Source organism: Cebus imitator, unplaced genomic scaffold (genome assembly GCF_001604975.1).
Source record: "Cebus imitator isolate Cc_AM_T3 unplaced genomic scaffold, Cebus_imitator-1.0 Scaffold166, whole genome shotgun sequence".
NCBI classification, from domain to species: domain Eukaryota; kingdom Metazoa; phylum Chordata; class Mammalia; order Primates; family Cebidae; genus Cebus; species Cebus imitator.
This window is the reverse complement of record NW_016107481.1, coordinates 2575110-2591998: the sequence shown is the minus strand read 5'-3', so window position 1 is coordinate 2591998 and position 16889 is coordinate 2575110. Positions and strand designations below refer to the sequence as shown.

The 16889-nt window shown below is 35.4% G+C and overlaps 1 protein-coding gene across 5 annotated transcripts in view; it reads right to left on the bottom strand.

Annotated features, from left to right (window-relative positions):
- The window catches only part of RPAP2 (RNA polymerase II associated protein 2), a 123920-nt gene that overhangs the window by 95674 nt on the left and 11357 nt on the right, over positions 1-16889 (bottom strand). For all 5 annotated transcript variants that reach the window (XM_017544154.2, XM_017544153.2, XM_037744137.1 and 2 more), the window contains 2 exons: positions 7323-7358; positions 3784-4714 (listed from right to left, as the gene is read on the bottom strand). In XM_017544154.2, the coding sequence (XP_017399643.1) occupies positions 3784-4714; positions 7323-7358 (967 nt within the window). The remainder of the gene's footprint in view (positions 1-3783; positions 4715-7322; positions 7359-16889) is intronic.

Genomic DNA, 16889 nt, shown 5'->3' with positions numbered 1-16889 from the left:
TTGTACTTTTTTTTTTTAGCTGGAATCTTGCTCTGTTGCCCATGCTGGAGTGCTGTGGTGTGATCTCAGTCCACTGCTACCTCCATCTCCCAGGTCCAAACAATTCCTGTGCATGGACTTTGGGGACAAGTGGGAAAGCCGGGGTGGGGGGTGAGGGATAAAACACTACACATTGGGGGCTGGGCGTGGTGGCTCATGCCTGTAATCCCAGCACTTTGGGAGGTCAAGGTGGGTGAATCACTTGAGGCTAGTAGTTTGAGACCAGTCTGGCCAACATGTTGAAATCCCATATCTACCAAAAATTACAAAAAAATTAGCTAGGCATGTTGGTGCACACTGTAATCCCAGATGGTCAGGAGGCTGAGGCATGAATTTATTTGTGTAAAAAATAAACTGTTAAAAAATAAATGTTAAAATAAAACATATATAATAATCTTTATACCCATGAAAATAATAAAATTCAATATGCCTTTAGGATAATGACTATTAGTCAATTAGAGATAAAAAAAACTTTTATAATCAGATAAAGGGGCCATACAAAAAACTTCCACAGCAAACATCATATTTAGTGGGATTTAAAACTTTTCTTCTCAGATAGGGAATGAGACAATGAAGCCCATTGTCCTGAAGGTCCAAAGCAGTGGAACAAGACAGCAAAAAGAAATACTGGGAATAACAGTTGGAATGTAAAAGACCAAAACTGTTATTCACATAAGACATGGCCACATATATAAAATATCCAAATGAATCTACAAATTATTAGAATTGATAATTTAATTATAAATTATTATAATTCATAATCTAGGTAAGTTTAGCAAGGTTACTGGCTACAAGGTCAATGCAGACAAAAATGAATTGATTTTCTAGATAAACATCAGTTAGAAAAAAATGTTTTAAATGACATCACTTTCAAAAGCATATAAAACCCCAAATACCTAGGAATAAATGCAATGAAATATGTTTAAGACCTCTACACAGAGAACTATGAAATGTTATTGAGCAGACTTTAAAGATAGCTATTCTATCAGATATTAAAATTTTATAGTCATTTGTCACTTAACAACAAGGATGCATTCTAAGAAATGTGTTGTTAGGCGATTTTGTCATTGTGCAAATATCATAGAGTGTACTTACACAAACTGAGATGGTACTACACACCTAGCCTATATGGTATAGCCCATTGCTGTTAAGTACAAACCAGGGCAGTATGTTGCTGTATTGAATACTGTAGGCAACTGTAACACAATGGCAATTATTTGTATCTAAACACAGAAAAGGCATAGTAAAAATGTATTATTACAGTCTTATGGGACCATCATTGTATATATGGCCCATTGTTGAATGAAATGTTGTTATGCAGTATGTGGTTATATATAGCTACTATAATTAGACAGCATGGTATTAGCCCAGAGATAGATACATAGACAAATTAACCCACACATTTATAAAAATATGATTTATGACAAGGACCATACTATAGAACAGGGATAAGAGAATCTTTTTAATACATGGTACTGGGTAAATTGGATATCTATATGGGAAAACATGAAATCTGACCCATACTCCTTGCCATAATCAAAAATCAATCCCAGATGAGTTACAGATCTAAATGTGAAGGGAAAAACAACAAAGCTTTTAGAAGATAAAATAATCTGGACTAACTAAAGATTTACTATAGAAGTACTGAAGAGAACAATTAATAAACTGGACTCAAGACACTATTAAAAAGATCGAAAGGTCAAGTCTTAGAGCTGAAGATAATATTTGCAACACATATAACTGAAAAAGGACTTGAATCCTGAATACATAAAGAATCCCTACAAATCATTTTTTTAAACCCCCAGATATTCCAACAGATAAATAAGAAAAAACACTTGAATAAGTACTTCACAAAAGAGACTATCCAAGTAGTCAACAGGCAAATAAAATAGTGCTGAATTCATTAATCATCACAGAAATGTATTATAATCACAAAGCAATACTACTAGGATGGCTAAAACTAACAATATCAAGTACTAGGGAGGACATGGAGTCAAGGAAACTCCCATATAGTAGTAGTAGAACTGTAAACTGGTACAACCACTTTGGAAAACTGTTTGGCATTATCTAGTATAGTTGCATACATGCAAATGTAATAACCTAGCATTCCCAGTCCTAGATACTTCAGAAATACATATACATATTAGCAGAGAGATAAACACAAGAAAGTTCATAAGAATATTGTTCATAATAGCCCCAAATTCGAAATAATCTAAATGTCCATTAGCATAAATAAATGGTGTATTTATATAATGGAATACTATGCAGCAATAAGAGAAGGAACTACAGCTCTATGCAACAACACATATGACTCAAAGGTATAATATTGCATGAAATAAATTGGACGCCAAGAATATATACTGTCAAAAAAACTGACAGAACTAATCTGTGCTAATGTAATATTAATTTTGAGAAGAGGTACCGATTAGGAGGGGATATATATGGGGATTCTAGTTTACTTGTAATGATCTATTTCTTGGCTTGGGTAGTGAGCACATCAGTATATTCATATGTGAAAATTCAAGAAATCATATACTTACTATTTGTGTTATACCTCAGTGAAAACGTTTTAAAATGTAATATTTTTGGAAAATGTTATAAATTTACAAAAAATCAAATTTCAGGGATTATTTTTTCCCTTTTAAGGCTAAAATGCACAAAATGATAAAATAAGTGATATTCCATGGTAGGTTTATGCACCTCAGTGACAGAGATCAATGTTTCTCCCAGCTTAATATAATTTTTAGATGATGTCTAATAATATACTTGAAATGATTTGAAGTAAGGTGCTGGGTCAAGCAACACTCTATAGAAATACAAGACATTTTTAAATCTGTTGCTATATTTCTACTTCTACCCTCTTTCCAAATCTCCAATGTGCTTTTAAATTTAGAGCCACAATTACTTAGCAATTTTTGATAATAAAGTTTTGTGGTAAAAACAAGGTTACTGCCCATTCTTCTTCATGTTAAATGACTTCATTTTCCAGGGAGTACACATCAATCAAAAATGAGTAGTAGAAATACTGTATCTCAGTGGCACATTTTCAATCTCTACATATGGGTACTATTTATTGAGTGCCAATTATATGTCATGTACTGCGATAAACGGTTTACAAACATTATCTTTAAAACAAATAACAATTGAGCAAGAGAAGCTATTAATAGTCCCATTTACAGATGAGCAAACAGAGCAAGAAACTAATTTTTCATACAGCTATTAAATGACAAAATAGATGTTCAAATCTAGGTCTATCTGAACGTGCTTTCAATTCTCTTTGTCCATTCTTTCCCAATAAGTCTCTTTTACAAATTGTTTTCATCTATAATATTTTAAATGGGCATGCTTGCTAAATATTTTCCAGTGTAACTAGCAAGTCTATTCCGTAGCATATACTTCCATTAAACATACACACACACATACCCATGCATAAATCTGAAAGAATACATACCGAAGAAGAAAAAACAAGCCTCTTCAGAGGCTTCATTTCTTATTTGCAGAATTAGGGAAAACTTTGTCCCACCATTTTAGGATATTTTTACATTAGAAAAAAATTGCACATTATCTGTAAAATAGTAATGCCAACAATGGAGATGGCACTGTAAACCAGAAGGCAGAATGACTAAAGAAACTATTGGAAAATTTAACAATTATCTCTTCAATATCCCTCCTGCTCCAAGATTTGCTGTGGTGAGTTTTCCAAATGTTAATAACCTGGAAAAACTCAATGCCTGTAAGACATACCTCTTCTGAGTCTTGTGATTTGGTGGTTTCTTCATCCAAAACATATCGTCCTCTATAAAACTCCCTGATCCTCAGATTTAACTTTTCAGTTTCTTTTTTCAAGTTCTCGTAACTGGGCAGTGGTTTAATGGCTGTATCTGAGCCCATAAAAGGTAAAGACTCATCCAGGCTGTTCTGAGATTCCCTCCAGGCAAGGGAATGACTATCTGGATCTGAGATTATGTCATCTTCATCAAGTTCTTCTTTAACCAGAGAGGCTTCGGGTTTCAGACACACAGAAGCATAATTCTGGCCATACAAAAACTTCAAAGTTTCTTCTGTCTTCCACTCAATCAAAGTCTCCTTCAAAATTTTAAGTAAGTTTCTCTTTCCAACTTCAGGACACATCTGCACTGAGCCAGATACTGACCTAGACACTTGGTTTGATTTGGCAAATTTTCTCTTAAAATGCTCTGCACTTTTCTTACTTATGCCTACTAGAGTTATTTCTGACCTACTGTATTTACTTTCAGAATTATCTGAAGCTTTTAATCTTTCAGGCAAAGTACTATTTGAAGAATTCTCAGTAATTACTTTCTGTAAAGGAAGTTCACCTGTAGCAGCTTTCTCCTGACTATCTAATTTGCAATTGCCTAACTGCTCAGTGACATCTACTACTGTCTGTTCTTTGTCTTTGTGTATGGAGTTAGCTTTGTGACCAGCCTTCTTTTTCATTATGCTTTTCTGGTGCAGCTGTGGTCTAATACTTGTTGAACTTGGTCTGTTTCCTGGTAGAATGGAGGAAACAAAGTCTTGCTCATTATCACTGCTACTATCACTATGAGTGCTGGAAGAACTAGATTCATATTGCTTTTCAAAGTGGCTAGGATTGTCTATATCTGATGTTTTAATGGCTTTACTGCATAACTCTACTTCTATTCCAGAATGGCCACTGTTAAATGAAAGAGAAATAAAATAATTAAATAATAAATAGCAAATAAAAACCAAAACAACAGGAAAGTAAAGTACCCCATAGTATTTATACATTGTAACTTTCAAGGTAATAATTTTAATTCCCTAGGTAAAACCTTGTTTACAGCTTCTGATATATAAATTTCAGAAGAAGCCTATAATTTCACCATATCTATTAATAATATATTTTTTGATATAGTTCTTCTTCTTCCTTCGTCTTTTTCCCCCAATTATTTAAAAATTGTTACAAGAGTATAACAAAAATTTTTTTAAAAACTTGATAATGCTATCCTACTGCAGTAGTTGGATTTGCCTGTTGTTGCAAAAATATATATATCAATATATATGAAGTATATATTTTTATATTTATAATAAATACATATATTTTATATATACTTCATATATATTGATATAAATATATATAACATAAATTTATATATATGCTTATTTTATATATAAATATATGTATTTAAAATATATATGTAGTATAGTATGAAAAATAATATTAAAAAAATATATTTTTGAGATAGTCTCAGTGTGTTGCCCAAGCTGGATTGCAGTAGTGCAATCTCAGCTCACTGCAACCTCTGCCTCCTGGGTTCATGCGATTCCCCCACCTCAGTCTCCCAAGTAGCTGGGATTACAGGTGGGTGCCAACACGCCTGGCTAGTTTTTGTATTTTTTTTTTTTTTTTTTAGCAGAGATGGGGTTTGCCATGTTGGGCAGGCTGGTCTTGAACTCCTGACTTCAAGTGATCCATCCACCTTGGCCTCCAAAAGTGCTGAGATTAAAGGCATGAGCCACTGTGCCTGGCTGACCTTTTTATTTTTTATTTTTGTATTTTACTTTTTAAAAATTTATTCGAGATGGAGTCTTGCTGTGTTGCCCAGGCTGGAGTGCAGTGGTGCCATCTTGGCTCACTGCAACCTCCACCTTCCAGGTTCAAGTGATTCTCTGCCTCAGCCTTCCAAGCAGCTGGGATTACAGGCATGCACCACCATGTCCAGCTAGTTTTCGTATTTTAACAGTGATGGTATTTCACCCTATTGGCCAGGCTGGTCTTGAACTCCTGATCTCAAGTGACTCACCGTCTTGGCCTCCCAAAGTGCTGGGATTACCGGCTGACCTTTTTTAAAAAAAGTTTTTCTTTTGAAAATTGTGGCTGGGTGCCGTGACTCACGTGTGCCTGTAGTCCCAGCTATTCGGGAGGCTGAGGCAGGAGAATTGTTTGAACCCAGGAGGCGGAGGCTGCAGTAAGCAGAGATTGCACCACTGTATTCCAGCCTGGGTGATGTAGTGAGACTCTGTCTCAAAAAAAAAAAAAAAAAAAAAAATTTTATTACTGGTTTCTTAAATAAAAAAATTACAGGAATTGTGTTTAGGTTTGAAAAGATAAAGTGATAAAAATAAATGGATAAATACTCTAATTCTGGTTGTCATACAGAAAATTCTACAGAATGAAAATCACAGGAAAGTCATAGCATAAAAAGTTAGCAAATCAACAATTTTCAATAAAAGATATTTAAATTTGAAAATCCAGAATTACAACAGCATGCTAACAATAAAAAACAAAAGTTGTCTCCGACTATGTTCTTCAATTTTCAGATTCAGTTTGAATAAGATGAAGAATTATGAAAGAATGAATGCAAGAGTAGCTTCATCAATACAAACTTGAAATAAACAAGGATGCCCTCAAGCATAGACACGTATCAAAACTTTAAAAGATCAGGATGAAAAACACTCTAGGTCAAGAAGTATGCTGTGGGAAAATGTAAAGGAAAAAAATATATTTAAAAAAAAGGTGAAAGCAAGGTCGTGGATGGGAATGAAGAAAAAAGATGAAAACTTAGTTCAGAGTTAGATACCATCTTTTAGTTAGAATCAGCCTATATAGCCATGGTGCTGTCTCTTGCATCAGAAGAAAAGTAAAAACAGGTGTAACTTCAACAAAATTAGAACAATTTAACTTTAATGTATTTCATACTTCCACTTGGAATTTTAAGGCAATTATATGTTTTTATACTAATCTGAAGGTATAAATTAAAGATATACATCAATAAATAGATATCTCTTATTTGTGCTCAATGCCCTGACTAGGGTAGTGACTACTAACTAGGAACATTTATTTTGAGAGGTAAGGGATGTGTTTTGAGAGATGGCCATGGTCAGGCAAACAATATCATGAGGAAAGTTGAGAAAAAAAATCACAACTTGGAAGTAACTGATATATTACTGGTTTTGAAATCCTATAGGACTATAATAACCTTTCAACAAATGTAATAGGCACAATCTAGTTGACGAAGCACAGTATCTGAGATGGAGGCTGTATTTGTGTCATATTTCAACAGGTTAAATTAGATTTCCTTGGTAGGAACAGCTGTACAATAAATCATACAGGTCAAACACATCAACTTACCATCACAAAAGAAAAAGCTGAACAGGTCAAATATTTCTTTGTGTGGGCTAGAATGGGACACTTACATAATGCATCAGCACAGGAAGTCCAAGAGCTCATACCACCTGGTTCACTCCTAATGTTTCTATTAACATAAATAAATAGATGGTAAACGATACTGATTCAACCATACCTTTGTCCTTCCTTTAGCAGTTGAAAATCGGGATGCCTGTAACAATACAGAAATAGAAAACTGAAGGCAAGTGATATGTCAAATATTTTCAAGTTTTTATTAAACTTCAATATGTATAGTAGAAAATATAATTAAAATTAAAAATAAAGAGTAATTAAAAAGAATTAAAATATTCATTAAAATTTTTTTTTTCTTTAAGAAAAAAATTAAAGGACAAGAAAGTACTGTGAAACTCATCAACAAGAAATCTAGATTAGTCTCACTCTGATTTGAACTTCACTCACTTTTCAGGGCTAAGTTCAAATTCCACCAGCCCTATAAAGGCTTCCTTGACTAACTTGGACTAAAGTAAATCCCTTCTCTAAATTCCAGAGTCATCATTGTCTGTACAATGTAACATATTTAATCATGTACTCCTTTATGGCCTACTACTAGAACCATTAACTAAATGTTTAACTTTTCATATATTTTAGTCTGGTTCCTTAACTAGACTATAAGCTTCTTAAAGGCAGAGATTGTTTATAATTCTGTTGGATTTCCTTTACATGGTCATTAAGATTTTTTGCCTTAATTTCTGAGAAAGCAATTACATTGTAGTAGTAGCAACCCCCTGCTCCCTACTGCCTCCACCTCAGCCTCCCATAGTGCTGGGATTACCACTGTGCCCAGCCAACCCTTATAGTTTAGTAGAAGAAAAATGCATGTTCTAAGAGCTTTATAGGTATTGATCCTCATAACAGTGATGTAGCTACTAATATTATCCCTATGTTATAGATAAGGAAACTGAGTACAGAGAGAATAAGCAATTTGCCCAAAATCGCACAGCTAGTAAGTGGTGGAGCCAGGAATCCAACCCAGAAAGTAAAGCTCATAATAACTACACTGTCATTCAAGACAGTATGTGTTAAATGCCATGAGAGATGTATAAGCTGCTACAGGAAATCAGAGAAGAAAGAAAAACTTCCTCCTGAACCAATCAAAAAGAGTTGCAGAGAGGTGTCATTTCAGCTGGGCTTATAAAGATGGATATAGTCTGTATATAAAGGCATTTGAGGCTAATCCCATGAATCTCAGTCTGGGGTGTTACTCTACAAACCTCTCCCTTTTTTTTTCCTTTCTTTTTTTAAAGTATGTAATCATGTTTAAATCTACTCAATTTCTTAGAAAAAAAAATAACAACAGTCCTTTGATCATACAGCCCCTCCTCATTTCAACATAAGCCTTCATTAAAGAAGTCTGCCCTCATCATTTTCAACTTCCCTATCTCCTATTCATTTATCAACTCTCTGTCTTCTGGAATCTGTACTCATTACTCCCCTGGAATGGCTGTCACTGAGATCACCAATTACTATAAGACTGTTAATAGATATTTTTCAGTTGTTTTTTTTTTTTTTAAGGTAGAGGGAAAATAATCAACATGAAAGGATATCTCAAAGGAGGCAGAATACAAATAAATCATAAAGCAAGGCCCGGGAGAGAAAGTGGAATCAGTAAGACAAAGGAAGATACTTTATCAGCAATGAGGCAGAGAAATGAGAGCCTATATGAAGAAAATAATGTTGAAGAAGATTCTGCTGGATGCCCTCAATTGTTTCAGTAAAGTGGGTTAAGCTATCTACTATGATTGGTAGTTGGTTTAAAGTCTGAGAGTAGACAAGGTCTATCCTATAGTTACTAAAAAAAGAAAAAGGTGGGAAAAACATAGTAGAGAATGGGGCCAAAGGAATACAAAGAATGTAGGCTTGAATATCAGACAGACCTGGGTTCAAATCCCAAAACTATATATAAAACTAAGTGTCCATGGGTGAGTCACTATACCACTCTGAGCCTCAGTTCCATCATCCATAAAATGAGTAACATAATATTTCCCCAGGGATGCTATGACTGAATTAAATGAGATAGCTTATCTAAAGTGCTAATGGGCTTATTTGAGAACTTTCTCCAAAACATCCAGCAAGCTAAACATAGGAAAAAAGTATGACTGGAGCTTGGGAAGGTGAACATGGCAGAAGGTTAAAGGAGAAAGAATCTACAATGGTTTAATAGGACACTGTAATTGCTGACTGTAGAGCTCAAGAAAACAAATGTAACAGGGTCTGCCAACTCAGAAGAATAGAACTAGGCTAGAGATAGGTCAAAATGAGGTCACAAAGCAGACTCAGGAGTGATAGCTGCAGATTGAGATAGAGGTTGTGGTCAGAGACGGGAAGCTCTTACTTCAAGATCTTGGAGGCAGAATAGTTCCAAACAAGAATGAGGTCCAAGTGTGGCTGAATCAAATAGTAATCAAAATATATAAAATCACTGTGAATTATGAATGCAATTTAAAACAGCTTTATGAAACATCCCCTGCTATACAACTTGTTATTTTTTGAGAATTAAAAGAAAATTCTATCTTTCAAGAAGGCAAGGGAAAAATCAGCATTAACTACCATATTCTAGGTGGATTGTTAAAATTGTGGTAAAATATATACAACATAAAATTTACCGTTTAATACATTTTAGGTATATAGTTCAGTAGGATGAAGTACATTTACACTGTTGTGCAACTATCACCACCAAGCATCTCCAGCACTTTTTCATCTTCCCAAACTGTCTGCTAGGTGGTTTTGGTTCTACACTTTATTTCATTTAATCCTCACACAATTTACAACTCTATTTTTATAGATGAGGAAACCAAAGTTTTGAGAGGTTAAATGACTTCCTAAGATCACATAGTTAACAAGTAGTAAATCTAGGATTCAAATTAGGCCAAGCTCTTTCCATATCCTGTTGCCTCTAATTAGTGTTAGAAAAAGACCCAAAAATGTTGTAAGGACACAACCTTTGCTTAATCCTTTTCACAGGAACTCAATTACTTTACAAATGATTTTCCTCTCCTTTGTGTAATTTTTCTGAGAACTAGACTCAACATTGTTTCTAGATGTTAACTATCTTTTTTTTTTTTTTTTTTTTGAGATGGAGTCTTGCTGTGTCGGCCAGGCTGGAATGCAGTGATAAGATCTCAGCTCATTACAACCTGAGCCTCCCAGGTTCAAGCAATTCCCCTGCCTCAGCCTCCAGAGTAGCTGGGATTTTAGGCATGCACCACCATGCCTAGCTAATTTTTGTAACTTTAGTAAAGATGGGGTTTCACCATGTTAGTCAGGCTGGTCTTGAACTCCTGACCTCCTGATCCGCCCGCCTTCCCAAAGTGCTGGGATTACAGGCATGAGCCACCGCACCTGGCCAATGTTAACTATTTTAAAGAAACATTAACTACCTTCCCTGATCCCCAATGTATAAAGAATGGCACCTGACACTGAAATAAACTAGCCTGGAGTTTACTGAGGCACTAGATGAAAAATTCAATATGAAATTCCGGTTTGTTTTTGCTTGTGCTGTTTTAGAAAGAATGAAGCACCAAGTTACATTGCTCTTTCTTTTCTATCCTTTCTTAGATGAAATTCAAATTCTTTTTGTTTGAAAAGTGCCATTTCTCTTCCCATAATTTTTGTTGTCCTAGAGATAGTTCTGAAAGTTCAATTTAAAAAACAAAAATATGTAACCATCCTAGTTAAAGAATGTTTTTAAGCTGTTTCTTCATAAACATTTTCATTTTATTTTCACTAAGGTATAAATTAGATGGCTGGTTTTCATTTTAGCAAAATAAATCTAAAACTAGAAGTAGCTTATGCCAAAGAACTTAGTGGATATGTGTACATATTTATATGTATGTGCATATATATCACTTGGGATATATATGTTATATATAAACCAAATGAAGCAGCAGGCTACAATTCCCCTATGGTGAGAACTTTTCAAATATATTTTGAGACATGTTAAACCCTGTTTCAAAAAGCTTTTATTCTGTATACCAAGCAACAGAAGTGGCCGTTCAGGAAGAGGTTATAGTTGTTCTGCAGAGGTTTTTGGCTTCCGCACATCTGAGATTCTACTGTTTACTGCCAAGAAGCAATGTGTGAAATCCCCTACTCTGGACCAGATGATGGCGCTTTTAGCTCTGTCAGCATTAACCATTCACCCCAATTTTATTTTTAAAATAATAATTTGATTTTCAACATTTGTCCTTCTTTCTTAAAAATTTTAGGTTACAATTCAAGAGACTTCCCACCTTCAAAGATTTGTCAGAGCCTACATTTAGCCAAACAGGATTTATAACTGCAACTATACAATTACCTATATGACCACACTGTCTCAGAGCATCAAAACTCTATGTGGTCTGTTTCTGGCCACCAAGTGGGTGAAAAATTTGTAACTCACAAGATGAGAAGCATCATAGTGCATCACGACCCAGACCATTCTAGGTCAATGTTTTGTCTCAAACAGGGTATCAGGAGACATTTTGTGAGAACGACTGTTACTCTCCATGGAATTACAGATATACTCCAGATATTTTTTCATACCTTAAACATCAGGAGCTAGAAAACCTACAAGGCCTTTTCTGACTCCAAAACCTTGATAAAAGTATGGAGGTGGAATTTATGAATTTGTCTAAATCTTAAATTTATTGAAACATCTATACCAATGAGGTATTGAGCTTACTGTGATAAAGATATTACTCTTATAAATTTTAAGGGATACTACTAGGTTTTGGTATTATAAAATCTGGTAAATAAATTTATATAAGCATACCTTGTTTAACTGTGCTTTCCTGTATTGTATTGTACTTTGCAGATATTACATTTTTTTTTACAAACTGAATGTTTGTAGTAACTGTGTCTGCCAGTCTATCAGTGATTTTTCCAACAAAACGTGTTCTCTGTGTCACAGTTTGGTAATTCTTATACTTCAAATTTCATTACTATTATCTGTTGTAGTAGTATGTGGTAATTTTTGATGTTACTGGTATAATTGTTTTGGGATATCATGAACCAAGCCCACATAAGATGTCAAACTTAATTGATAAATGTGTGTGTTCTGACTGATCCATCAACCAGCTGTTCACTCATCTCTCTCCCTCTTCTAGGCCTCCCTATTCCTTGAGGCACAACACTATTGAAATTAGGCCAATTAGTAACTTTACAATGGAAGACTCACTGAAATTGAATACTGCTTTTCCTTTAAGATTATTATTATTATTTTTTGAGACTGCAACATCACAAGACCTCTATCTTTCTGAAAAGCTAAATTTCTTTTTCTTTTTTTTTTTTTTTTTTTGAGATAGAGTCTCGCTCTGTCACCCAGGCTGGAGTGCAATGGCATGATCTTGATTCACTGCAACCTTCGTCTCCCAGATTCAAGCAATTCTCACACCCCAGCCTTCCAAGGAGCTGGGATTACAGGCATGAACAATCATGTCTGGCTAATTTTTTTATTTTTAGTGGAGATGGGGTTTTACCATGTTGGCCAAGCTGGTCTCAAACTCCTGACCTCAGATGATCCACTCACCTTGGCCTCCCAAAATGCTGGGATTATAGGTGTAAGCCACCACACCTGGCCCTTTTTTTTTTTTTAGAATTTATTGAGATGGAGTCTCATTCTGTTACCCAGACTGGAGTGCAGTGGCCCCATCTTGGCTCCTGAGTTCAAGTGATTCTCCTGGCTCAGCCTCCCAAGTAGTTGGGATTACAGGCATGTGCCAAGAGTTAGGACCTTGCTCTGGATTAGGCTTTTGCTTAAAGGAATGTAATAGCTGGTTTAACCTATTTCCAGACCCCTAAAACTTTCTCTATACCACCGATAAGGCTGTTTTGTTTTTGTGTTCACTGGACTAGCATTTTAAATTTCCTTTAAGAACTTTTCTTTTGCATTCACAACTTGCTAACTGGCAAAATAGGCCTAATTTTTGGCCAATCTCAGCTTTTGACAAGCCTTCCTCACTGAGCTTAATCATTTCTAGCTTTTGATTTAAAGTGAGAGATGTGTGACTCTTCCTTTTACTTGAACACTCAGAGGCCATTGTAAGGGTTTTTTTGTTGCCGGTTTTGTTTGTTGCATTTAGTAATGCATTTAACATCTGTGCAACTGAAATGGATCTCATAAGAATATTAGATCACAGCCAGGCGCAGAGGCTTATGCTGGTAATCCCAGCACTTTGGGAGGCTGAGGTTGGCGGATTACTTGAGGTCAGGAGTTCGAGACCAGCCTGGCCAACATGGTGAAACCCCATCTCTACTAAAAATACAAAAATTAGCTGAGTGTGGTCGCGTGTGCCTGTGGTCCCAGCTACTCAGAAGGCTGAGACACAAGAATCACTTGAACCTGGGAGGTAGAGGATGCAGTGAGTTGAGATGGAGCCACTGAACGGGGGAGGCAGATGGTGCAGTGAGCCGAGATGTGCCACTGCACTCCAGCCTGGGTGACAGAGTAAGACTCTGAAAAAATAAAAAATAAAAAGAACATCTGGGATTCATGGGAAGACGTCAAAATATCAACATTAGCAGAATACTGAGGAAGTTGATTCTAACTCTAATGGATGACTTTGAGGGGTTCAAGACTTCAGTAGAGGTAGTCACTATGGAATGGTGGAAGTAGCAAGATAAGAATTAGAGGTGGAGCCTGAAGATGTAACTGAATTGCGTTAATCTCATAATCCATGAATGAAGTTGCTTCTTATGGATAGGCAAAGAAAGTGGTTTCTTAAGATAGAATCTACTCCTGATGAAGATGCTGTCTACATCATTGAAATGGTAATACAAGATTTAGAATATTCCATGAACTTAGTTGAGAAGACTGACTTCAATTTTTTTTTTTTTTTTTTTTTTTTTGAGGCAGGGTCTTGCTCTGTTGCCAAGGCTGGAGTGCAGTTGTGTGATCTAAGTGACTGCAACCATGAACTCCTATGCTCGAGTTATCTCCTGGTCTCAGCATCCCAAGTAGCTGCAAGGACTATAGTTGTGTGCCATCACACCTGGCTAATTTTCTATTTTTTAAACTTTTGGTAGAGATGGGTCTTGCTGTATTGCCCAGGCTTGGTCTCATATGTCTTGCTTCAAGTGATCCTCCTGCCTCGCCCCCCGCCAACAATGTTGGGATCACAGGCATGAGTCACCGCTCCTGGCCTGACTCCAGTTTTGAAAGATGTTCTACTGTGGGTAAAATGCTATCAAACAGCATCTAATGCTACAGATAAATCTTTAGTGAAAGGAAGTCGATCAGTACAGCAAATTTCATTGTTGTCTTATTTCAATAAATTGCCACAGCCACCCCAACCTTAGGACACCACCACCCTGATAAGTTACCAGCCACCCACATCAAAACAGAACCCTTCACCAGCAAAAAGATAAATTCTGGCTGAAGGCTCAGATGATCAGTAGCATTTTTAAGCAATAAAATATTTTAAAATTAAGATATGTACATTATTTTTTACAGATATAATGCTACTACACATTTAAAAGACTATAGTGGAAACATAACTTTTGCATACACTGGGAAACAAACAAAAAATCCATTATTGCTTTAGTATAGTGGTGGTCTGGAACCAAACCTGCAGTATCTCCAAGATATGCCTGTACTTACTAGCTTTCACAATAATGTAAGAGAGACCAAAATAGGTAAAATTCAATATTCTGTTTCCAAATCATGTGTAAGGTCATGGTATCCTCAATGATGCCACATTCAAATTGTTCAGGACATGCTCTAAAACATCCCTGGTTTTTCTTCGTAATTTAAAAGCTTTGATATATCCTTTATCAGCCTCCATTTTTACAGACTAAAGAGATCAAATTATTAAAGTTGGGAAATTTATTCAAAATTCTTGAAACAGATCTTTCTACAAGGTAGTAGGAATTTTTCTAGTCTTAAGCTAACTTTAATTTTCATCACTTTAATAAATATTTCCTTGTGTAGAAAACTTTCTCTATGGTAGCAATGACTAAAGACACAATTGGCTTAGAACTGCATGTCATTAGAACCAAAGGGAACTCAGAAGTTAAATGCAACTTTTTCCTTTTACAAATGAGGAAACTGAGACTTAGTGTTGAGAAGTAGCTTTCCTACAGTAAAACAACCAAAAGCCTGAGCTAAATCCAACAAAACAGTGCTCTTCAAACTGCAGATCAGGACCAATTAGGTAGGTTGCTGTCAGCATTTTAAAAAAGCAACAGAGTAGAAAATATCAGAGGCATTTCATGTAGTAAGGATACTGTTTCACAGAACTTTTTAGTTATATGCATATATGAGATCATAATGTAAAATGCAATTATAGTGGTCAAAAGTTTGGAAGTCATTGCAATAAAATATCTAATATTTTGAGTGGATTTAACAATTTATTCTTAGTCTCACTCTGTCGCCTAGGCTGGAGTGCAGTGGTGTGATCTCAGCTCACTGCAACCTCTGCCTCCCGGGTTCAAGTGCTGCTTCTGAATTAGCCTCCGAAGTAGCTGGGGTTACAGGTGTGTACCACCATGCCTGGCTAATTTTTGTATTTTTAGTAGAGATGGGGTTTCGGCATGTTGGCCAGGCTGATCTTGAACTCCTGACCTCAGGTGATCCACCAGTCTTGGCCTCCCAAAGTGCTGGGATTACAGGTGTGAGCCACCATGCCTGGCCATAAAAATTTATTCTTATTTTAAAATTATGATAATTAAAATTACTATTGTGATACAGTTTATCATGACTCATTGTAAGCTAATAAAAATATCTCTGCATTAAATACTACATGCCACTATTTAGAAGCAGCAACTTTTTCCTACCTAAAAGAAGACTGGCTCAGGACATTGCATCTCATATCATATGTGAACAGACTTTCTTTAAACTATCACATTTCTGTAGCATTTAAATGTGCAATAGCTAGACAAGCTTTTTAAAATATCAAATTCTAGAATTCTGATCCCGAGCACAGGTAAAAAGACGTCTCTGAAAAAACAGTGACCTCTAGTGGATTCATTAAGTAGCATGGACATAATCCCTGCCCCTAAGAATTTGGAAATTAAGGTAAATGCATCCAGATATAAAAGATACTGATATGGTTATAAACTGGCAAGTGTTATATATAATTAAAGGCTATGGTTAAGCTACACAATGAGGCAAATGCATACATATATTCACTGGTTTCTTCTTATCAAGTGGAATATAATGAATAGAATCCTAGTCTCATACAGATCTATCACTAGTTTAAGAAATACACTTAATGAAGGGATTGGATTAAATCTAAGGACCTTTTTACCTTTTAATTACAATTCTTTCTTCTTTAATTCATTTTGTATGCCAATATAAAATTCTGCTCAAAAACATTTGATGGCTCCCCAGTACTTGAGGGTTTACCACACTCAGCCTGGCCCTTTGTTATTTACCTGTTGTTATCTTTTATTGTTTCCCAAAATATACCCTTATTTCAAGTGGGCCAATGTTCAATATCCCAATCCATTCCAACAAGATTATTTTCTCAATTTTGCTCACAGTTTCTCATTATGCAATATCCTAACCTTGCTAATTTATAGGACAGGTCCCTATAAAAATCAAAGCAAACTTGTTTAATTCATGCTCTACCATCCAGTGACTGTTAAATTCACATGCTGGATTTTATATTTGTAAATGTGTATGTGTGTAGCCTGCCAGGTACTAAGCACTTACTGTACAATTTGAATGTAAATTAAGTCAATTCATTAAAGGCCCTTTTTTATT